Source organism: Perognathus longimembris, chromosome 10 (assembly GCF_023159225.1).
Source record: "Perognathus longimembris pacificus isolate PPM17 chromosome 10, ASM2315922v1, whole genome shotgun sequence".
Taxonomy (NCBI): domain Eukaryota; kingdom Metazoa; phylum Chordata; class Mammalia; order Rodentia; family Heteromyidae; genus Perognathus; species Perognathus longimembris.
This window is the reverse complement of record NC_063170.1, coordinates 53352283-53377894: the sequence shown is the minus strand read 5'-3', so window position 1 is coordinate 53377894 and position 25612 is coordinate 53352283. Positions and strand designations below refer to the sequence as shown.

The 25612-nt window shown below is 37.9% G+C and overlaps 1 protein-coding gene across 6 annotated transcripts in view; it reads right to left on the bottom strand.

Annotated features, from left to right (window-relative positions):
• The window catches only part of Atxn7 (ataxin 7), a 131783-nt gene that overhangs the window by 30202 nt on the left and 75969 nt on the right, over positions 1–25612 (bottom strand). For 5 of the 6 annotated variants that reach the window (XM_048356075.1, XM_048356080.1, XM_048356077.1 and 2 more), the window contains one exon: positions 21309–21413. In XM_048356075.1, the coding sequence (XP_048212032.1) occupies positions 21309–21413 (105 nt within the window). Of the gene's footprint in view, positions 1–7609; positions 11902–21308; positions 21414–25612 lie in introns of those variants that run through there. The other variant, XM_048356081.1, reaches the window with a different exon arrangement.

The following is a 25612-nucleotide window of genomic DNA, read 5'->3' as shown; positions in this document are numbered from 1 at the left end:
GCAGGCAGACCAACAGACAAACACAAATATAGGGAAATGAAGAGCAGGGACAATGGTAAGCAGACATGGAGGGAAGATGGGCAGGAGATAGAAGGAAATGAAAAGAGAGGAAGATCAAACAAGAGAAATGAGTGAGGAAGGAGAGGGAGACAACTATGCACTGGACCATCTTATCCCTTGAGGCTTGCTAATGTGACATGCAAAGGTAAGGACAAGAGGATGAGGAAAGGGAGAGAGTGAAAAGCAGAACTCTTTGAAGGCAATCCTAAACGAAAAGCAGCCAACAATACTGAGCTTATAATTCTAAATTCCTGCTTAAAAGTGGCTTGTATCAGCATTCAGCTATAAACAAAAACTAGTTCAAAGCAGATAGGTAAAAGTTTAATATATCCATGCTTTATAAACAACAACATAATTTTTAATTTAGGAGAATTAAAGTTCACAAACCACAAAACCAAAAATATATTTAACTTCAAATGCTGTGACTCATGGTAATAAAAAATCTAAATGAATATGCTGCAATTTTTAAAATGGTTATCTCATAGTTTATAAATATTTTATTGTATTTAACTTTACTGTAATGATCAGAACTGACATAATTATTAAATACTAACAAGAGAAACCTTGGAGTTCTAGTCTCAATTCACACATATCAAAACAAAAGCAAGGTATTCTGCTGCTGGTGACCATTGTATTAATTTTGTCTCTCTTTTTTTTCCTGGTACTTGTCCTGGGGCTTGAACTCAGGGCCTGTCCCTGAACTTTTGTTGCTCAAGGGTTGTGTTTTATCACTTGAGCCACAGCTCCACTTCTAGATTTTGGTAGTTAATTCTCATCAACTTAGGTCTATCTCATAGACGTCCAAACTGTGATCCTAAAATCTCAGCTTTCTGAGTAGCTAGGATTACCTGAATAAGCCCACTGCACCCAGCTAATTTGTCCCATTCTTAGGAATCATGTAAGAAGGCTTAACAGCTAAGAAAAGCCTACCACAGTCTTTTCAGGACTCTTATTAATAAACCTTTTACTACTCTTTGATAATCCTAACAAATGACTTTATGAGAAGTCTCACTTTCAGTACCAATAGCAGCAGCTTCAGGAGGGTGCTGTGTAGAAACCATGTACCATTCACTTTATTTTAGAATTTAAAGGGATTATCTCACTCACTGCTGACTATCTTCCTAACAAAGTAGATACTATGATTTATCATCCCTGTTTTCCAGAAGAGGAAGCCAAGGAACTGAAGAACGTAAGTTAGCTGTTCAAGGTCACAAAGGCAGTTTCAAGGCAGTGGGACCCTGGTGAAAGCACATCATAGCAGATAGCTAGCCATCTTACATGGTCCAGGGGCAGGCAGAGGAAGTCAGTAAGAAGCAAGTCATTAAGAAGCTCATCTTCCCTAATTCTGCTATAACTAGAATTTTGGCAAAAACAAGCTCAGTAATAGCAGGATTCTGCACAGGCTAAACATAAAACATCACTGAAAATTTGGGGGTAAATTTAGGGCAGGATCTAGAATCAGTTTAAGAGCAATCAAATTGTGTTGGATTTCATTTTCCCATTTTGGAAGTTTTATCCTAAAGATGAACTATGTGTATCTGCCAGTGGTGGAATCCTTCCTGTCTACGTATACCTGGGCTGCTTTTCTTGCTTGGCTAAAAAGAATAATTAATTTCCTAGATGAGCATTTTCTATAAAGGACCATCAGGAAGAGCTGCAAGTATTTATTTTAGAGAATTAAGCTGATCTTCCAAACAAATGCAATTAGGTGTACTTCTTGTCACTCTGGTTGCCCTCCTGGTGGAGGTTCAGGGCCAATGGGTAGTCTTGTTATGAGCTGAGTAGTTATTTCAACAGAACTCAAAGTAAAATAAGCTTTTGGATTGCCTGACCAACGCAGACTCCAAAGACATGCAGATTCAGGAAGCATCTTCCTCTGCCAAGTCTACTCTGCAGTGCTGTTGGGGGTTCGATGATCACGAGCTGTAATGTCTGCAACCCAGCATCTACTGTGGATGAGGTGCTAAGATCACAATAGGGAGTCTATAGATGTCCTGTTTGTTCAGCTAATGCTGGTTATGGAATCAATCCTTCAGACAGAAAAGTACTGATAAGACCATAGAAATCACTTAAGAACAAACCAAACTCACTTTATCTTTTCCAGTGTGATAAGGGTTTAGCTTACATATTATTCCAAGAAGAAAGAAATGCTCCTTCAATTACAATGAGGTTATAACCTAAGAAACCTGTGGTTAACTGAAAATACCCTGTCAGAAAAAAAAGTGCACTTAATATACCTATGGAACACAGCAGCACAGTGCACTACAGAGTATTGGTCAGTTTCCCTTGTGGTCACATGATTGACCAGCGGCTCCAGCTTCCTGCCACTGTTGAACATCTGATAAACAGTATCAAAGTGTCTCTAGATGAGGGAGAGATCTAAATTAAAAAGGTGAAGTGTATTTCTACTGCATGTGCACTCAATATGTATTACTTCCATACCACTGCAAAATTCCTAAGTTAAGCCATCCTAAGTTGGAATGAAAGTGTTTCTCAGGAGCAAGGGAACCAGAAGCCATTTAACAATGAATAAAATCACACCAGCTGCAGAGGATATTCACTCAGGTAAAATTATTGTATAACCAACTTGTTGCTTTATTTTCCTAACAGAACTTGATGACACTTAAGAAAGAATGTTAGGAGAATAGAATAGTTGAAGATCAAGTCCCAAATTCAGTTTAGGGCTCCAAAGATGAAAAATGTTAGACTGTCCAAGTGCTAATTCTTAAAAACCTCAGCTTTCGTATGAGGGACAAGGTAACAAACAGTACAAGAAATGTATCCAATAACTAACGTGTGAAACTGTAACCTCTCTGTACATCAGTTTTATAATAAAAACTAAAAAAAAACAACCTCAGCTTTCCTTGAAGAATGTTTGGGACAGATTCAATCAAGTAAGGTTGAATAGTATTCATTCTGCATACACAGACTTCACAAAAAATACAAATCTATGCCTCAAGGAATGCTTAACTTCAGGCAATTTTTCACAGCCCCACCCCAAAATGTCCACAATCACTCCTCCACTTCAAGCTCCCATTTCAAGAAGATGTGGAATCAGCAAGCTTATACATGGCTATACAGAGCAAAACGTATGCACGTAAACACAGAGTCTTCAATCAAGCACTGTAGAAGTAACAGGAATGCATACATCAAAAGCTCATTTTAAAAAGCTTTGGATCGGGCTGGGAATATGGCTCAGTGGCAAGGGTGCTTGCCTCGTGTACATGAAGCCCTAGGTTCAATTCCTCAGCACCACATACACATGTGAAAAAGCCAGAAGTAATGCAGTGGCTCAAGTGGTAGAGTGCTAGCCTTGAGCAAAAAGAAGCCAGGAACTGTGCTTAGGCCTTGAGTTCAAGCCCCAGGACTGGCAAAAAAAAAACACCCAAAAAACAAAAAAAACAAAAACAAAAACAAAAAAAACAAAACTTTGTATCCCTTTGCTGGACTAATCAAATTGTTCTTACATTAGAACAAGTTGAGAATGAAAAATTAGAGAAAGACCTGCAATGTGCAATTACACAGCTTCCAATGAACCCAAACTGCCTTGCTTCACTTCAGGCTGCCAAACAAAAAGGTGAGGTATCAGCTGGGTGGCTCTGTCTTTTACAAGTTCTATGGCCCTTAAGAGACACCCAAAATCATGACTTGGAAAAGATGATTGGTCAAGATTTTTTTTTCTTCAATTCCTAGTAGTTCTTTCTTTCATAGTAATTTGTTAAGTGCTATACCACTGTTTAACCTAGCTTTTTGTAATTTACAATTGAATCATATTTCAGATCTTTCATCATATCTACACAAAATCTGAAATATTACTAACTGACCAGACATTGTCTAATTTAGGAATGTCCTAAGCAATACTCCATGACACTATGACTAAGTTTGATGTAAGATATATAAACACATTTAAATATGGCATATATGTGATATATAAATGAATACATATCCTATTAGAATAACTGGTATGTAATTTAAAAATCACATCATAGACTACACTAGCAGATTAGTATTTAGAAGCTTAGACTACTGTAACTAGTGTTACTTTTTCTGTAAATTTTATTTTTAGAAAGCACTCTTGGGTGCCTGAGCAGCAACTAAACAAAGGCATTTTTTACCCTCTTTGTGGCAGATACCTTGAAAATTCTAAATGTGCCTTATCTATGGTCTACTTTCTTTAGGTTCCCAGGCACTAGATGAGACTACCATGGGGGAAGCTGATGTAGGTGTGTGGATCCATTCTGAAAGGGAAGTCAATGTGGGACTGTCCAGGAACATTCAAATCAAGTTAAGGAATTCAAAGCTGACCTCTGACACTCAGGCCTCAAAAGACAATTAGCTTAAACTGAGGTTGGAAGGCAACCTCCAAGCTTGCTTAGGTGGATTACAAATAGCACAAAAACACTGAGAAAGGAAAAAATACTCTGCATCATTTCCACTAGAGAGAATAAACTGAAAAGGATGGTTCCAGTGCTGGCTTTCCTAACTAATTAGTCTCCAACTGCTACCTTTTCCAAATGCATTTTCCTCCCCCTAATGCAGAGGTGCTTTTAAATTAAAATGTAAGAGGCAAGTGCAGAAGAGAGAGTCATTTACAGCACTTGGGCCACTTGAAACAACTTTTCACCAAAGGTCTACAATCAAATTATCAAGCTCTTCATGAGGGAAATAAAGGCCCCACTAAAGTATTCAGGTCTCTTGGCATTCCACATCTCTGAGCAGAGTGTGCACTGCAGTACACCATTCACACTGGCGCATGAAAGCGAACAGATCACAAAGGGCAGATTACAAGGGAGAATGACTCCACTTTAGTGGGGGAAGGGACAGGCATGAATGGATTGTAAATAATGTTGCTAAGAAAGGAGCAGAGATATGGCAACCTCAAATAAATCTCTTGCCAGGAATTCTTCCTAAGAGATCCTTATTTTTGAACTTTGCTTTCAAGAATGTGAAAAATATTAAACACTTAAGACAGAAAGAGAAGTACTAGATGTTATGATCATTGATCATGGTGGCTGAAGAGTGTAACATCTCTTCTTTATAATCACAGCCACAAGGAGTCTGAAGGAAAAATGAAATGAATTGTTTGAATGGCCACCTGGGGTATTCAGAAGGGCATCTTTCCTATATTCCTGCAATCCTGCTCAAGGTGAAGACTTTGACCTGAGGGTTTATTTTGTGTGTGTGTGGTTGTTTTGATGCTGGTATCAGATGGGTGTGTGTGTGTGTGTGTGTGTGTGTGTGTGTGTGTGTGTGTGCGCTTTTAACAAAGACATTCACCAAACTGTGCTACTTTTGATCTTGGTGTCATAATTTCTGACACAGGTATTTTTTTGTTGTGGTTGTTTTGATGCTGGTATGGGAGAGTGTGTGTGTGTGCGTGCGCGTGTTTGTGTGTATGTGTGTGTCAGTGTCAAACTCAAGGCCTCTCATTCTTGTCTTAGCTTTTTTGCTCAAGGCCGGCATGGTACCACTTGAGCCACACTTCCAGTTCCTAAGCATACATTTTGGCTGATACTTTTACTTTGCTAACAGCCATTAGGACTTCTCTCTGCTGTCCTCAGGAAGCATCTTACCCAAATGATGCTAGAAGAATACAGCCAACAATCACTCTGCCTGAAACAAACATGATCTCACTATGTAAGTGATGCATATCATTTCCTTAGCTGTCAACTTTCATCACTCTCTTACCCTACCATTCATTTGCAATGTGGGGCAGGGAAGGGGAGGGCTCCAACTCCATCATTTTCTAACTACTTTTGAGTTAATCCTTTATGTTATATATTCAGGGAAAAAGCACTCTATAAATTCAACTTACCATCACAAGTTTATCCATCCAATTTATTATATCATGTGAAAATCAAGTATCAATAAATTCAGTCCTTTCACACTGGGTCAGTTTCTCCTAATAAGATGCAAGGCTATCATTAAAATACAAAAATACAACTAAAAACAAACTATGCTCTTATCACTCCAATCAGTTTTATACACAAAGGTAGAGAGAAAAAAGAAAACATGGGTTTACTAAAATGATTTTTAAAAAGCTTTTTAAAAGAGAAACCTCTGTGTAAGAATTCTACAAGTGAGTCCCATCTTCCCAGGCCAGGAAGGAGTAGCAACTCCAAAGTGCAACAGAAAGACAGCACCATCTGCTGAAAACACTGTGCTCAGTCTCTGTCATGGTCCTATTTCCTCCAGCCTTATTACCCTTCTTACTTCACTGTATTTGAGTTACATGGAAGGTAGAAAACATGAAGATCCTAAGTGTGGCTTAACAGAAACCTCACATTCAAAACAGTAGAATACAGTATGCAAAAATACCTCCTTCATTAAGCATTGTTAATAAGTAATGAGTAACTGGACTGAGTCTGTACGTTTCTTTCTGTCTTTCCCACTTTCCCCATCCCACAATACTGATGCTTACAATGAGTTTTGACATTTTTTTTTCTTGAAAGGGAAACACTATCTGCTTCACCTGTAGGCTGAGGCTGTTAACAAGTAAAACACCAAAAATGATTTGCGAAAAACAAGACCAAATGAAACAAGCAGAAGCAAAGCTCAAAACTGCCTGATAAGGATTCTTAGAAAAATCTTAACAGCACCATTTCACTTAAGGTTCAAGAACTATTTGTGTTTAAACCTTCAACAACAGGGAAGTTAAGTTTCAACCTCAAAACCATCTAGTCAAATCCATTAATGTAGACGGTATGAAATTTGAATCCAGTGAGAACTAAAAAACTCAGCTGTTACCTCACTTTCTGTCCCAAGACACAAAGAACAAGATATGTAAAGACTCAGCATAACTGCTAGCTACCTTAACAACACAAATGCAAAAGTGTTTTCTGGCAGTCAGTCTGCCCATAATTAAACTTTTATACACCCAATTTAAGTTACTGAATGACTTCCCAGGGTGACTGTTTGTATTGTGAAGTTGTTCTTCCTCTTGACATAGTGTTCCGTTTGAAACTTTGCTGTGGATTTGAAGTATCTGACAAAACAGCTTTCAAACACATTCTACAGGAAACACTGAACTGCCTGTCATGAAACCTCACTTACCACAAGATAAAAAAACAAACAGTCAAAGTGTGTTACAACGTTCCTCCATTTTTAGAAAGCTGTGTAACCAGTGCTCTCCCAGCTAAGATATAGGGAACTGTTTGATGCAAGCCTAAGCATTTTGCTGCAGTTAATAGCAAACTCAACTCCTGTTTTACTTTGAACTTTGGCCAGATAACTCAAATGACATTTCAGAATGGCTCCTGTGGACAGCTTGCAACAGCTAATCCCTCATGCTGCGATTACCCACTCTGACCCCCCAGCTCTGCAGCACTCCCTCCCTCCTTCCCTCTACACTAGAGCAGTAGGGCCCTCCCATCAGGCCTGCTGGCAGGACAGGACAAACCACCACCAGGAGAAAAGAGGCCTGCACAAACTTCCTGACTCTGCTTAGCTTTCTGTAAGTTAGCAAAGACCTAATGCACCTCCTGCAGGCTCGTCCAGAACTGGGCCTCCAGCCAAGTTCAACCTCTGAAAACTGTGTCAGAAAACTTACCCAGTGGAACTTTCAGCTCCTGCGCAGAAAAAGGGCTGCTCTGGAAAGGCGACTCGCTACCTTCCATTCACAGAATTTGGCTGTGCTTCACTGCACACTTGCTACTGAAGGCTTGCATCATGATTTGGGTCTGCCCACCAACTCCAAATATGCTCCATGTTTGGGCTTATGTAACATTTGCTACTACTGTAAAAAGCACTTGAATTACAAAGGTCCTGGCAGATCAACAGAAAACAGGGGGTGGAGTCTAATTTCATCTAATATGGTCATACAAGGCTTCCCCGCCAGTGTAAATTAATCCCTTTTTTTGAAAGGCAACTTGCCAGAACTGAACAAGATAGATATTATAAATTTATCCTGCCAAAATGTGACCTATTCACAATCTAAGTTTTCTGAATATATTTAAAATGATACTGTTACTGTCAAGAATATATAAATTTACAGGATTAATAATAAAAATTATATTTTAAACCTTGCCAGATCTACAAGTCTTGAAGTTAAAATGTCCACAAATATTAGCAGCTTCTCTTCATATTTATGCTATCTATGCTTATTAAACTTAAAAAAATTTATACTTAAAACATACTTTCCCTTTTTAAGTCTAGTAATAAAATCTTGACCCATTTTCTGTGTGTATTTTAAAATATGCATAGCTTCACATACTGTTGAGTGTTTGTTGCTCAATTACTAGAGGACTAAAGCATAAACCTGCACTTTTCATGCCGCAGTAGTCCCCTTCACACAGTGTCTTCCTCACTTGCTGTTTACTTACTTCAGGCATTACTTACTTCTTTACATACCTATTCTCTCCCACCAATTATAAGCCTTACTGTCAAATAGGCATTAAAAAACTGTTAAGTGATATAGGTTTTATAATAATGACTCAAATGCTTGACAGACTAACACACATTTTTAAATTGAAAGTAAGGAGGAAAGGGAGAGGTAACCATCCCTTCATCCCACACAGACTATTTGGCAAATGTCACAGATTACATGTGTGGATATAATTTGGCCTGGGAAAGGGAAGGAGGCCTGAAGCTTGGGAATTACATGGCTTCTATTAAATGAGATAGAAATTCTTAACTGATTAAAATAAAACAGACAGTAGCTACACTGCTTTATTTCACAAGCATTTGGATTTTAACTATGCCTTTCAATTGAAGATCCAAGCATTCTTCTAAAACCTACTTTTTTCCTCCAGATTCTTAGTTACAATTACAAAATCCAAACCACAGTGGTCCTTAAGATCCTAAGAACATTAAGGATGATCCATCACAGGCCTTAAAAGCATGTGATAAAGATACTTCTCAATCTTAAAAAAACAAATAAGGATTTCAGGTAAGTTTGCTGGTTTTCTCAAGCTAGAGAAAAATACTTGGTGCAGTGGCTTTTACAGTATTGTTCATTACAGCTCACCTGCTCGCCTGACAGGCCAGCAAAGGCTTTTTCCCTCATGTTACCAACAGCAGAACAGCACTAGGTATATTTAAGTGTTTAGGACCTTCCTCAGGCTGAGACTCAGGTTCTACACTGTGAATGCACAGGAGTACACAATGTCCTTAGCAGCCTCCTAGCACAAACGCTGGCCTTCCTAATGTTCCCCTTCCCACATAGGGATAGCACAAATGAGGAAAACAACCAGAAAATCCTTAACAGTTCTGGGAATGATGCCTTTCTACAACACCAAGGAAACAAGGGTTAGAAAACCCACACTGGCTTTTTGATACTGAGGATCGAGTGTAATATAAATGCATTGTTAGGCATGTATTCTACCACTTGAGCCATTTCCCTAGCTTCCATCCCTTCTTTTTGAGACAGGGCCTATGTTTCAAAAGTGTCCTCAACCGTGCAATTCTCCTGTTTCAGTTGACCAACTAGCTGAGATTATATTATATTATATTACTATGCCTGGCTAAGATAAACAGTTTGAATTTATTTTCTATATATACATCAGAAAAAGAATGAATGGTGGTATAGCTATCATTTTGATCTTATTTAAATTATTTCCCAGTATCTTGTTCAAATATAGCTTGATATTAAGTCTCACAAAATATGACTGGTCATATTTCTATGGAGAAAAAAATGACAAACTGAAATGCCATTTAGTAACATAACATCTCTGCCTTGGAGACCATAAATTAGACAACTTGACTATAGTTTGGATGGTATGCACATAAAAGTTTTACTCTCTATTAAAGGAGTCCTGAAGGGACACCATTCTGGGGTGAATAAGAACACACAGGGGCAGCGCTGAGATAGCAAGGGCTTGGCTTGAGAGAGGAGGGCAGCCAGGCTGCAGTCTAGCACCTCTTGTTGTGTGGCCCAGAGCAAACCTGGCAGCCAATACTTTCTCCCACAGGTAAGGCTGACACTAGGTAATGCTCATGTGCTTTACTGCAGCAGTGCCTAGCATGTCTCAAACATTGAAGAAAAGATAGCTATTGTGGTCATAACCAGGCAAAAGTGGAGAGAGGATCTCACTTGAAAAGAAGGAAAAAGTGAGAGCAAGACAGTAATAATGCCACCTCCTCCTTTCTTAGAAATTGAATCTCTGAGAAGCCATCAAAGTTGTAATGCTGTGTTCTTCAGGGCAACAAACAAACTGTTGGCAGTTATGAAATATAATGTTCCTGTCCCTGGCACAGGCAGTTCTCCATTTTATAGGAACACAGCCTTAACCAACTCTACTTCACTGTCTCAGCAGGCCAGGCAGGTTATAATTGGCCTTAATTGGCACTTACAACAGCTTTAACATTCCTTACTTGATGCCAAGGAGCACTTGAAAGGGGAAGAAAGCATTTTCTAACTTAGAAATACCAAGCAATTTCATTCAGCTGAGGCCTGGAAGCCTGCTATTCAGAATTAGATTAGCTTCAGCAACACAAGTTGCTATCTTATTACCCAGTGCGCACTGGCTACTCATGCTGTGATGATTATAAGAGGTGGGGGATGGAGCTTACATGAGATAATTCATCTTGGGGGCTAATACTAGGCAGTAGTCTTCTTCTGGCTGGCATCTGACCTTTAGGTGAATGGCTCTTCACATGTGGATGTAAGGCATTCAAATACAACATAACCTAACGGCTGATTTATATAGGCTTTGTGGGAACGACATTTCAATCTAAGCCTAGTCAATGATACACAAAGTGACCAATTACATTAAATGCAAGGAAGATAGAGTAGAAAGGAGACTGATGATTCTCTTCCCTTAGCCTTGCAATTAATCTTTCCCAACATTGTTACCCTTTAGCAAGCCACCCATTTTTCAGAGAGAAATCTGGGCCTAAGAGAGTTAGGTGTCTTTGATAAATTCCATACCCCAAAGAAGAAAAACTTACCACAGACATCTAGAAAAATATCCAAATAATTTTTTCAAAACCATCACTTCTTTGAAAGTATTTCTTTTTTAAAGCGATTTCTTATATTTATTATCGTTAAGGTTTAACAAGGTTTTCAATTCCTGTTTTTTTGAAATACTTCCTTGGCCTCATATCACTGTATACTACCCATACTTACAAGATAGGTATCTGTTACCCTGTAGTAAAACATTTTGTACTTGGGTAATTTCAAGTTCAAATTAAGATGAAACATATGTATGGGTGTAAATAATACTCAAGAGGCTTTAGAAAAAAACAAATGGAAGCTTGCAAAAAATAAATACAACATCCATGACTGATAGAAACATTCTCATGATGAGCTGCTAGAGACCAAGGGTACTAGGCCTTTTTGTCAAGCCATCTAGCAGACTGGTAACAATGTAGTAAGTGTTCTTTTCAACTCATACTCAGGAAGCCCTTCCTGAGACCCTGTCCCACACAGCCCAAACCACCAGTAGTTAAGGATCTGTGCCCCATGGCAGGGAGTGGGAGTGAGAGTACTATGGCTGCTCTGTTCACAGGGGAAGATGCAACAAAATGAAGGCTTGCAGCCTAGCTGAGGGATCTGTTACACAGCACACCTAAGAGAAACAGGCCACTGTTAAGAGGGGAGTACTGACCTGGGCTGTGCATGGATTTACACTGAAGCACTACAAACTAGGAGAGTAGCACAAGTGTGCATGATGGTTCAACTTTAAAACATCATTTAAAGCTCCTCCTATAAAACTTATGATTCTCTGCACTGTACCCATATAGATACTGAGAGAAAAATACAAAAGCATGATTACAAATTTCCACAATCAGAAGGCACTACTGATCCCAGAGTATAATTATTACAGCTATAGATGGCAGGAAGGTAGATGAAATAAGAAAAAGGTAAGCTGGGTGCTGGTGGCTCATGCCTACAATCCTAGATACTCAAGAGGCTAGGATCTGAGGACTGCAGGAAAGTCTGTGAGACTCTTACCTCCAATTAAATCATAGAAAAAGCTCGAAGTGCACTATGGCTCAAGTGGTAGAGTGTTAACCATGAGCAAAAGGAGCTCAGGGACAGAGCTCAGGGACAGGGCTCAGGCCCAGAGTTCAATCCTCAGGACCAGCAGGGGGACAAGGGACAGAGCTCAGGGACAGTGCTCAGGCCCAGAGTTCAATCCTCAGGACCAGCAGGGGGACAAAAAACAGATGGGGGGGGAGGGGGAGTAGGAGGGCATTAAAAACTAGCAAAAAGGTAGGCTACATTAAAAAGTAACAGCAAATCTGGGCTGGTTACATTTTGTGTGTTTGTATACAAATATGAGTATTTCTATTTAATATACTCATGTACCAATCAAAACATCTGTCAAGAAATTGGTTTAATAGTTTTTGTTTTTGTTTTTTTTTTTTGGCCAGTCCTGGGCCTTGAACTCAGGGCCTGAGCACTGTCCCTGGCTTCTTCCTGCTCAAGGCTAGCACTCTGCCACCTGAGCCACAGCGCCGCTTCTGGCCGTTTTCTGTATATGTGGTGCTGGGGAATCGAACCTAGGGCCTCGTGTATCCGAGGCAGGCACTCTTGCCACTAGGCTATATCCCCAGCCCGGTTTAATAGTTTTTAATCATAAAAAATTATCTGTAAAGGGAACTGAAGAAAAATTTAAGAAGCATAGAATTCTGGTATTAAAAATAAATTTATCGGGCTGGGGATATAGCCTAGTGGCAAGAGTGCCTGCCTCGGATACACGAGGCCCTAGGTTCGATTCCCCAGCACCACATATACAGAAAACGGCCAGAAGCGGCGCTGTGGCTCAAGTGGCGGAGTGCTAGCCTTGAGCGGGAAGAAGCCAGGGAACAGTGCTCAGGCCCTGAGTCCAAGGCCCAGGACTGGCCAAAAAAAAAAATAAAATAAAAAAAAAATAAATTTATCCTTATTATGTCACTAGTTTGGCTGGCAATGCACATTGCGATTTAATGACCACAACTGAGACTCTAAGAATCACACAGAAAAATACTGGAACTGTCTCAAGCTCAACACAATTACTAAAATTAGGAGTTCTAATAATCTATTTAAAATATCAAGTCCAGAGGCAGTAAAACAAATTTTAATCTGAAGTTTGCTTTTGACCCGAAGAGAGCACAAATCACTAACTCTTATCTTATGTGTTTAGTTTACTTCTTATATCTCAAGTTGAGATACAATTGAGATACTTTAAGGAAGGTATAAAATTATCTTCAGGTTTGCTGCAGGGGTGGGATATGATTTTCTTGGGTGGGCCATTTGAATATTTATAAAATAATTTCGAGGCCAAACAAAATGATCAATATAGGCAGAAAACCTTGGGCAGTTAATGAGAATCTTATGTTTCTGATTGGTTATATACCAAATGAGTTATGACGTCCATGGGCTTGAATGTTCCCCATCCCTGAACTGCTGTCTAAAAAACAAAATGTAGACATAAGCCAAAGACTAAGGTTTTTACACACACGGTGCAAACACATACATTTAGCTATAGTTTCCTTCCCTCCAAACCAGTTTGTTTTATAGGCTTAGGCCCACAAGTGCATGGCTGCAGCATGAAGAAGCCATAAACACTCCCCTCTTCTGGTCATGTGTGAGATCACAGCTTATCAGGGCTAAATGAAAGTGAGTTTATCTTATGTAGTCAATGAACAAATTGGCCTTGAAATGCTTGTCAGGGAAAAAAAATCCTTTTTATAAAGAAAAATGCAGATTCTTAATCCCCAATGCCCTTTAAAAAATCTGAAGCACAGCCATGCGGTAATAGCTAATGGTATCTGTATGTGGCAGACAGGTTAAAAAGGGCACTATATATGGGATGTGTATACTTGACAAAAATTGTATATATTACAAATATGTGTGATATTTCAGGATATGTATATAAACACTCATATATATGAAACAGTATCTACGTCAGGAATTCACAGTTTCATTGCCTTTTTTCTAGTAACCCAAATCGCAACTGTCAAAGCAATTCAGTAAGTCACAGTGGCATAAATATGGCAGGCAGCTGTGAGCAGCCTCCATGTAGACAATCAATATGCTCAAATACATGCTTCTAAAGCAGGATGATCTCTAAAAGTACTTCATACAGAAATGCAGTTCTGAAAATATATATGTTCTGATTATGACTGGCTGAATTAAAATGCATTAGTAAAGTAGAATTAACAAGTAGTCTTTAATACAAGAGAATATGTATTACAATATTTAAGACTAAATATAGAAGGCAAATTTGTAACAAATTTTCACGTAACAATATACATAGGGGAAAAAGTATGCATGACAAATATTACTTTGCCCAGGGCTTAGTAACATTCTAAGGTAATATATAGGTCAAGCTGCACCCCTGAAACACAGTTCATTCTGATTGCATATTTATCTTTTTATTATTGGCTCAATTTTTCTCTTATAATATACTTTGCTAAATCATCACAAAAATATCAAAACGTACTTTTGTTTTTAGTAAATAAACTCACTTTTTATCCTCTCTGGTAGAACTGGGGACAGAACAAGGGCCTTGGGCATGGAAGGCAAGCATCACCACTAAACCACTCAAGCTCCGCCATAAATTCTTGGGACCCAATGAGAACATGAAGAGTTCCATGAAAATACACATATTCTCTTGTTTCCTCGCTTTTTGATGAGATTACTTTTCCATTAAAAATCAAGACATACAACACCCCAAATAAAACAAAAACTAAAAAGAATGATCTTTGTTAGACTGGCATCACTGCAATAAATATGTTCTGCCACAACTATCTTACAGTACATTGAAAGAACAACCTCCTGATTCACATTGCTACTTGAGGTCCAGCTTCCTCTTATGGCTCCTACTTAAGTTCACCTACAGGCCCCACACAGCTATGTTGATTTCAGGTTGCACCTCGGTGCCCTAGCACCACAATCCTAGTCTAAGCTTTTACTCACCATTCATATCTCACCTTACCTATGGCACACTGTTTTCCCTGGCTAAATTCTTGCCTAAGTTGCAAACAACAGCAGTAAGTCAAATCATATTTCTTAGCACAAAACCCTTCCAGTGTCTCCACACTAACTCACCGTCTGTCTTGATTCTGCTCATGCATGCCTTCCAGGGTCCACTATGTGGTCCTGACCCTTCTTTTTCTAATTTCAAACGAAACATCTTTCTTTTTTAAGCACAGTTTTGCTTCTCTGCCAGTCTTTCTGTGAAGGCCACTTCAACCTCAGGGTGTATATACTTGCCATTTCCTCTGTATGAAACATGCATCTTCTATTTCCGATCTGAAGTACCTGGCTTGTTATGCACTACATAACAACAACTCTTTGAAAAGGCTTTCTTTGACTAACCTATTTTAAATGGTCTACTCTAATTCTCCTTCACTTTATTTCCAGAATGTGTCCTACTTGAAATAATCTTATCTCACACTATTTCACTGTTTGTTTTTGTCCACCCATCCCAATCAGAATACAACTACATGAAATTAGAGACACTGCTTTTTTTAGTTCAGTGGAGAGAAATAGGTATCCAATAAATACTTCTTCAGTGTATGAATAATACTGTAATGGCTGATTTGTTTAATTTCATCTAAAAGTAGCCCTGAAGGCACAGACCTTAGTAAAGACATAGATATCAAAAAGAGGAAAAGAAAAATCAGCCCACTTTATAACTCAAATTTAAAATGTAGGCTCTACAAATGATACTAGAACACCAGTTAATATTCAACTCATAGAACTGGAGAAGAAAGATAAACTCTGTATTAGCTGAGAAAAGAACAGTCCTTTATTTGATGCTACTGAAATTATTTGAAAAATTAAATTAGTAAAATTTGGCTTGCAGCAAAGAAAAACATGAATTTACTGCTTATAACATGTTATTAAGGAAGAAGAAGGTTTAGGTCAAAGCCTTTATTTAAAATTTCCTTGGAGAGTTAAATTGCTGTTCATCTTGACAGCAGTCGTGAGCTGATGTGTCCACTGGTTAGTTAGTCCTGGCTCATCCCCCTACTACTGAGAAAGGCCTGGCATTGTGTCTTTGAAACAGAGCCAAATGCTTTTTGCTCTGCAATACATTTCTGTCTTGGTACTGACTGTAGAAATTAATATACTGATTAATTTTCTAAAGAAGCCATAAAATATTATGAGGTTCATACAAAAAGAAGAACTAAGCTATGGATCGTTACTATTATTCAGGCGGAAGAGGCAGAAGAGAAATCCATTGACTATGCTAAATCAAGAATCTACCTACTCTACCATTACATCTTCTAATTAATTACTAAATGTTCTTTCTGAAGTAACAGGTTTACAGTGCTGACCCAGCTACACCAAGAAAACTTAACAATTATACCTGAGCTAGAACATCTGTCACTGATGAGTTTTGGAACATGTGGAATTCATTTTATCTTCTCTGGATTTTCTTTTATCCCTATCCTTATCACTGGCAAGATAAATAGGTATTAGTAGGCAGAAAACATGGCCTGATACATTTTATCTGTGTGAATGAAATTTAATTTAGGACTTCCATCTGTAAACTACGGATAAAATCCACTTAGTACGTAAGAACAAGAATGAAATAACATGTGCAAAGCTGCTTTAGAAATGACCAAGTATTGTTAAAAGTGATCATATGTGGACTTTTTACAGGAATGCCAATCCTAGAAGACTATCAATGAGATCTTCAAAGTAGAGAAAGACATTTACTATACAAATTTAGCACACTGGAGATTAAAAAAAAACAAACCACTCACTTTTTTGTTACCTAAAAGCAAGTACTTAATGGTCAAAACAACCTATTCAAAAATAGCTTAAATTTTACTTCTTTTGTCTAGTCAATCAGATAGCAAAATTAAAGATTTCTGGCTCTGTAATAACAACACCTCTGGGTTGTGATCCAAAGTAATTTAATCACATGATGACAATAGCTAGTTATAACCACGTATAATGTTATCAACAATGACAACCAGCTTTTAACCAGAACTGCTCATTCATTAGATCTTAGAACTTTAAGACTGATTTTGCTTTACATTAACAATCCTTTAAATCAACTTCCTAAAAAAAAAAATCAGAGTGATTTCTCATATGAGAATGAGTAATTTACTAATCTTCTGATTAAAATGACATTTTAGAAAATCCAATTTACTCTGGCATCTGAAAGAATCCAAACCACCTCAATGCACTGCAAGGAACATTAAGTCCATGCTATTCATTTTGTAAGACTCATAATTTCTGTAAGTAAATCATAGCAATGTTTCTGCTAACGCTACTTGCATGTAATTATGATAAAGCCAGATTTATAACACCTCCATTTGTGAAAAGAGGTTTGATAGAGGCAGATGCTTCTTGGGGAAGCCTTGCCAATAGACTCTCATGCCACTTACAGTGAATAGTAGTGGTTCAATTCATAACAGCAACTGATAAATCACAAAAGGTCTTTCTCTTCTGTGATACTTTGCATGGGCTTCTAGAAATCTGCTTCCAAAGACTGGTATTTCAGAGAAACCAAGATTGGTTCCAATAGATGTCTAATCCCTTAAACATCAAATACTAGGTGTGCTGTCCCTTGACTTTTTTTTTCTTTCATCTTCTGATACCATGGTTAGAGTTTGTTCAACTGTGGTTCTATTGCTTGACCCATGTCTCCAGCCCCACTTTTTACTAGATATTTCAGTACTGGATTTTTCTGCTGGGAGGCACTTTGAATTACCATCCACAGATCTCAGCCTCTTGATAGCTAGGATTAAAGGTGTGAAAAACCAGTACCTGACTTGCAGCCTCCTTTATAACAAAGGAAGCAGGCCACAGGCTCACTGGCTGCACTGGCAAGAGCATTTACAAAAGATTAAATGATCTTCTTTTTGCTGTATATATTCTTATATTTACCATATTTTATGGTAAATAACACCAGATTTTCCCCTAATGGTTCTTTAAAAAATGGTTTTTTTTTAGATTTTCTCCTTTATGGTTCTAATAAGGCCTTTGGAAATGGATTTATTTAAATGAGTTTAAATGACTTAAAGAAAAATATTGTGTGGAATTCTATCAGCAAATAATAACCTAGAATCTGTTTAATATTGGGAAAAGATGGTTGAGCCACATGTTGTTACTTGGACTTTGTTCAGAGACTCAGCTAACCTATAAAGTTAACAAGTAAATTAATATAAATAGTCTAAGGTAAAATACTTAATGGCTGACATTTGAGAAGGGTTTCAATTAAGAGTAGAGACAGTAAATGTGGACTTGTTCACGCAGAATTAACATCTCTCAACTCTTGGTCTGCCTGTATGACAGAGAAGGAGAATTATGGAACTTTTCATGAGCAAATGGAGTGAAGCAGCTAGGCACAAGCAGTAGCTAGAATTACAGGCATGAGTCAGTGGTGCCTGTGTATTTTTAAATGTGTAAGTTGCGACAAGATATACCTTGCTTTTAAAAACATTGAGTAAATGAAGACAAGTCAGACATGCTGGAATATTTCAAAACAAAGAAAACATGTTATTGCTATTAATGAAGGAGAGCAATCTATACTGCAAAAACAGACTATGAAACTTGGAAATACTAAAATGATACAACTACTCACTATCGCTAATCAAATGGAAATCCAGGTTAATCATGAACTTCCCAAAAGGCAGCTTGCCAGGGGGAAGAAAAAGCACTAGGCCCTTTCTTTCTCTACACAAGTTGCGCATCAATTCAAAAGTTTTCCACTAACATTAAATAATTTACAGGTCTTGTTGCCACTGAAGTGCTGTTCTTTCTTATTCTGGAAGTGATAGTTTCGAATGTTCAAAGAACTGCTTTTTTGTTGATAAAAGTCACAGATGAATAGCAACACAGGTCTTCACAAGAATGCCCACAGACTTTCATCAATTTCATCGGGAGATAAAAAAAAAAATACAATCCCTTCCTCAGCAAGTAAGAATGCTTCCTAATATAGTCCCTAACTTAGAAAAGTTCAGCCTGACGATATTTTGTCTTTCTAGAGTGCTGAAAGCAATATGCATTCGGTAGTCAGGTACTTGGAAAGCAATTGGTATGCCATAGGATCCTCCCCTATGATGTGATGATGTGATGTGGGCCATGGTGGTATGGCAACTCCTAGTCAGCCAGGTCCTCAGGAGTGTGAGGATGGTGTTGCTAATTTATGATGCTAGGTTGGGCTTAAAGGCATTTCTATCTCTAGTTTTTCAACTCATAATAGGATTCATTTTCAGTCAAGAACATGTGAGGGTTTCTAAACTTAACATTTTTTGTTGTTACTGTAGAACAAGAAAATGGGATTTCATTTTAAAGAGAGAGAGAGAGAGAGAGAGAGAGAGAGAGAGAGAGAGAGAGAGAGAGAGAGATTTCCAAAAATGTCAGAACTCCTGTCTGCAAAGGGGAGGAGACCAAGACAGCATTGAGAATGGTTCTCAGCCCTGCAAACATCTCCTTCCCTCAGCAGTATTCCAGGGCCACCAACCATGCAGTGCTTCCATATACTTCATATAGTCATGCTCCCTTCACCATCATCACCAATCTGCCTCTAAATCCTTTATAAACCCACTAGCATTCTCCTTCACTGCTGCCTTAGAAAGGGACAGTCATGCTTCCCTCTTTTGAGGCACTTGACCTTCATCTTTCAGAACTCCTTTCTCTGACATCTTTAGTATTTTCCTTGTCACTAGAGTGACCTCAGCCTCTTGCCCAGTGGCTTTGGAAAGTCACACTGAGCTAGAGATGAATAAAAAAGGTAGAAATGAGATTTTAAGATGTTTATCTTTACTGAGACACTGACATCTAAGGAGGAGAGAGAGGAAGATCGAAAACAAATCTAGCTGGACTACTGGCTGGGTATTGGTGGTTCCTACCTGTAATCTTAGCTACTCAGAAGGTTGAGATCTAAGGGTAGAGGTTCAAAGCCAGCCCAAGCAGAAAAATCCACAAAACTTTTATTTCCAATTAACTAGCAAAAAAACACCTCCAATGATAGAGCACCAGCTTTGAACTAAAAAAGCTAAGGGAAAGTGCCATGGCCCTGAGTTCAAGCCCTAGTACCAGCACAAAACAAATATGCAAAAGTAACAAGACTCCCCAAAATGCACTGTCACCACCAAGTGAAGTACTCTGAGAAGAGGTAACCAAGAGGATCTCTTTCTGCTTAAGAAAGTCCTGGAAGAGCCAATACCTTTAAGCATTTCTTCTCCCATTTCCTTCTAATCCAACTCTACCTATCACTTCTCTGAAGCAGTGCTGGATCACATTACTCTGGTTCTGCAAATCTGCAACAGTTCTTCATTGGCACACATGGAGATCAGGAAACTCTAGTGGGCAGTGAGGCCTATAGCCAATTCCAGCCTGCCTGTGCACACAACTCATTCACATGTATAATACATCAGCTCTGGCCAATAGGGGGACTGTGTAGAACATTCCAGACAGCCTGGAATTTCTTGCCTCTGCACTTACTCATGTAGCTCTATTGCCAGCCTACATCCACCAAATATGGATATACAGTGTACCATCTGTGTGGTCATATGTGGCTGCCCTATTTCCATCAAAACCCAATTTTAGGGGACTATATGTCCTTAAAATATTTTCTGTATTTTCCACAATGGACAGGTATCCTGGATTTTAAAACTTAGAAGCTTTCTCTGAGTTAATCACTGGGAGGTATCCATGCTCTACCTTATTTTTAAGACCCTGGACTCACTTTGAACATACATGTTTCTGTCTCTTATATTTCTTATTTACAAGGCTCTGTAATAGTGGCTTTACTCAAATTTCAATTAGTCTCCATCAGAAACCTATGGTGCTTATATTATCATTCCGGGACTACAAAAAAGAAAACCTAAGTTAGATAATGTGTTCCTGGAAAAGAATGAGCCTATGGTTCTTGTAGGCTTAAATGTAAATTCAGTTTAGTCCACCTTCACACTCAACTCCAAATATTCGGCAACTGCCTGATTTCCCTTTCCAACATCAGCTTCTAAGTCTCAGCAGACAGTATCTTATTTATCTTTGTACTATTGACCCCACAACCAGCAGCAGGAACTCAAAGAACCATTTTATGCCTAAGTATAACACACATTCCTTGCACCCAACATTGGGATGTGTTTATGGTAGAATGGCTTTTAAAACAACACCAGTCTTGACTGTAAGTCCTAAAAATTCTTGCTTTAAAAAAAAAAGTATTTCTAACCTATGCAATCCTTTTAGCCTACAGCCCCACCTGAATCTTAATTCCAGAGTCATCTTGCCTCTGAAACTCTTTTTGCGTCTATTCTTCTCCAATACTCTCTTCTCGGCACATCAGCATTTGATTTAATTCTGCTTTCTCTTTTACTTTTTAATAATGACTTTTTAAACAATTACTTACCATAATGTGACTGAAATGCTTGTGGTTTGACAACCTGATTACAGTCGTTACACACCACCAAGTAGAAATCATCATGGGCTGGACAAAGACCAAATATTGGCATGTCTGCAACAAAGAAATAGAGCATCACTCACTGGATATGACTGATGTGAAATAATTTGGACGAGTCTTATGTGCATACCATGATCAAGAAAGAAACCAAACCAGGCTTTAGACTTTACAGGTCTAAAATAAAATATACTCAAAATGTTATAAGGTGTAATAGATAAATCTGTTAGAATGAAAACAATGAAAATATTCATGCAATAAAAAGTTGCCGGGAACAATCTGCAACCACAGGAAGTACTCAATAATTCACTAAACTATACCAGCTAATGGTTCTAGTTATTTAATTATGCATTCCATTTTAGTCATCAGGTCTATGAGTGCTACAATCCAGTTAAGAAAGGGAGCAGAGATAGTCCTAACGAGTAAAATTGCTGCTTTGGCAGCATGAAATTCAAAGAAAAATAACATTAAGTTTTAGGCCACAACAACCAGCCCCTAGTCTTGCAGCTAACATACTAAGATGATAGACACAATGACTTCAGTACAAACAGCATTTCATGCATCAACAGTAATCTGGTCTCCAGAATAGCCAAGAGACAAGATTATTTTGTTTTTAGAATAACAAATCAATTTAAAATATAAAAGTGAAGACAAACTATCTGTACATACATGAAAATTCAAAGTAACTTCATACTTTGTAAATATGTTTAAATAAAAGTCCTAATCATAAATAATACTCAACAATAACAATCTAACTATTTCAAACTGGCATTTTATACAATAGGCACTATTGAGAATATCTGCAATAGACAGTCCAATTTTCCCCCCTCAGTACTGGAAATTGAACTCAGGAACTCAGGCTTGCTAGGAAGGTACTCTACCACTTGAGATATGCCTCCAGACTCTTTCTGTCTTGGTTATTTTCAAGGTAGAATCTCACTTTATGCCCAGGCAGCCTGGGCTTTGTTCTTTCTACTTAGCTTCTTCCACGTGTCACTGAGCAAGCACCATCATGCCAGCCATTGGTAGAGATGAAACCTTTTATACTTCTTGTTGCCCAGGTTGGCTTCAAGCCTTGATCTCTCAATCTCTACCTCCCAAATATATAGGTGTGAGCCAGTGAGCCCCGCTAGGTATAACACAATAATGCAAAAAAGATTTTATTGTACTAAATTCTATGTTTAAAAGGTGGAAAGTGCTGACCACATAGCTCAATGGTATAGCACTTGCCAAGCATGTGCAAGTCCATAGATTTAGCCTCTAGTACTTCCAAATAAACAAATAAGAAGAAAGACCCAAATAGCTGATTGCTATCTTCATTTTTTCCTACAAGGGTTTTAATTTCCCTTTCTCTAGCATTCATGAAGTTGGTGATTTTAAAGGGAGAAGAACATTATTTAAGGAGATGGCAAGTGATGACAATCTTAGAAATATCAAATGACTGATCTAACGTATGCATACATAGCTACAGGCTAGGCTGTCTAGAGCAGTTTCTATGGCACTGAATTACATACAGATAGTTTACTATAGATATGAACTATACCAGGGTTCTACATGACTCTGGAATACAACTGCAGCATTGAGTAGTTTCTTTTTTCTTTTTTCAAAATTTTATTATCAAACTGACGTACAGAGAGGTTACAGTTTCATACGTTAGGCACTGGATACATTTCTTGTACTGTTTTGTTACCTCGTCCCTCATTCCCCTCTCCCCCCGCCCCATTGAGTAGTTTGTATATGCTATTTATCTTATTTTAGCTTTACTGCTACCTACAGAGATACCATCTTCTCACCATTATACCTAAGAAGACAAGACCCCCCTTGGCTCCAGTCTATGATCAAGAGCTGGAACTATATTCTGACATATAATTATGGATTAAATTTGGTACCTTCTTATAAATCAGAGAAATGGTTTCTAGACATTCATCCAGATCCCAACACCAGTAAATTAGAATATCAGAGGCTAAGCACCCGATTGTGAAATTTGAGTAAATAAAGCTCCCAGAAGATTGCTGTCTCTAGGGCTGGGGATATAGCCTAGCGGCAAGAGTGCCTGCCTCAGATACACGAGGCCCTAGGTTCGATTCCCCAGCACCACATATACAGAAAACGGCCAGAAGTGGCAGAGTGCTAGCCTTGAGCGGGAAGAAGCCAGGGACAGTACTCAGGCCCTGAGTCCAAGCCCCAGGACTGGCAAAAAAAAAAAAAAAAAAAAAAGATTGCTGTCTCTAAACTTATTTAACAAAAATAAGTAAAAGCCAAAGAAAGTCCTGTTTTCCTTGAATGCATATCCACGTTGAGTTAAATTAGTACATGTGGGAGGAAGGGAAAGGTTATTATATTCCATGTAATCACATGCATAAGTCATTTTCTGTGACTGTTTCTTCAAATTGAATTTCATACTAAAAATAAAACTTAAAAGTTTAGTATAAATTCCATTGTAAACATGGTGCTAATTTTTATAATTTACAGTTAAAAGTTTCAAGTGTCTAAAAATATTAAATTAATGGTTTCATTAATGAAAGCAGCCAATTAGTATTATTAATTGAATAGGAGTTACACTATCTTAATTTAGTTTTAATCTCTGTGATAGCTGTTACTTCTTACAGTATTCAATGATAATTCTATTTAAAATATATTCTGTCAGGTACCTACTTGTAGAAGCTATTCCCCCTTATAATACGAGACTCAAAAGAGAGTGAAAAGATAGGTGGAATGTAGCTTAGTAGCACATTTGACTGGCACGCATGAGGACCTGCACCACTAACAAAAACAAAACAAACCCAATACAGATTCTTTCAAGTAATAAGGATTTGAGTTTGTCACAACAATGTTTATATAGAAAGAGTTCTGTTTTGTACTAGTTCCTTTTATCCTTCTGTGAAACTTGTGATTAGTAAGGCGTTATTCTTAAGGGACCAGAAATCTATACTTATGTTAAAAACAACAATTCCTGATAATGAAAGTAATGAGAATAATCACAATGATAATTAGCATTCATCAAGATTACTATATGTCCCAGGTCCTGTGCTAAATAAGCACTTTTCATACAGCAATTCCATTTCTTTTTTCTTTCAGGAACAGATTATTACTATTAACACATGCTAACTACACAAATTAATGTAATTCACTATTATATTCCATACATACACATGTCATGCATTTATCTGCCCTTCTTGGTCTCTTTCTGGTTATTTCTAACCATAACCCTACAATATCATACTAATTTTACTTACAGTGAAATGATCTTGTGTACTCTCACTCACCAAGAAAGCTGCATAATGAGAACTCAAGTTTGCAGTCCTTAATCTCTCATTAGCATATTACATATTCCTAAAAGGCTGTGCATAAGTGCAACACACACACACACACATCCAGTTCATGCTACTCTATGAGTTGTTATAATAAAAACGTAAAGCAATTGTAACTTTAGCTTTCTAAATTCTGTGTTTTCTGACATCCATATTTGGAGTAAGCTAAAAGATACAAAATAATTTAAGTAAAATGTCCTCTTTAGAAGTTCTATATCCTTTTGCTGTACTGGAACATTCCAAAGGCCTTAGCAACAGAAACAGTGTGGAATGTTGTAGCAACAGAAAGAAATAATCTGTGTGAGAGGCAGTATAAGTTTCTGAACATTTTTAAAGCACAAATTTGCAGTCAGCCCACCCCCAAATTAACATGACTCTTGTCCAAATATATAAGTAAGTTTGACTTAGAACAGAAAAAAGTACTGAGTTAATAAAACTGAAGCCATTATTAAATTTATACTTTAAATATGTACCCAAACCACTGTACTTGAGTTCACAGATTTTGAGCTAATTTGAAAGAACGAATATTATTTTTGTGTAAGCTTCCTATTGCTCTCTGGATCTGAGTCACCTCCATGTTCTAAAGAGTGGCTCATGTACTTTGGGGTCCCCAGCCAAGCATATTGGAAGGGAATGGGTTTAATAAGCACATGGATACATGAGCAAATGCATGTAGGACTTCACAGTCCCATAGAAACTAGATCTCCAACAGCCCTGAATATACTTAGCTTTGATGTTGCTATATCTATTTTGAAAACTGTGTTTAACAATTGAACTTGAGTGTTGTAGAAAAAGCATTTAACCTCTGCGGTATTCTGAAGTTTCCTTTCCCCCACTTATCTATAATTTCCATAGGTCAATCAGGTCTACATTTCTGTCCTCAGCCCAAGTTGACTACTCTCAAGCTCTGCCTATTCACATGCTCAAGTGCCTATTAGACTTTAC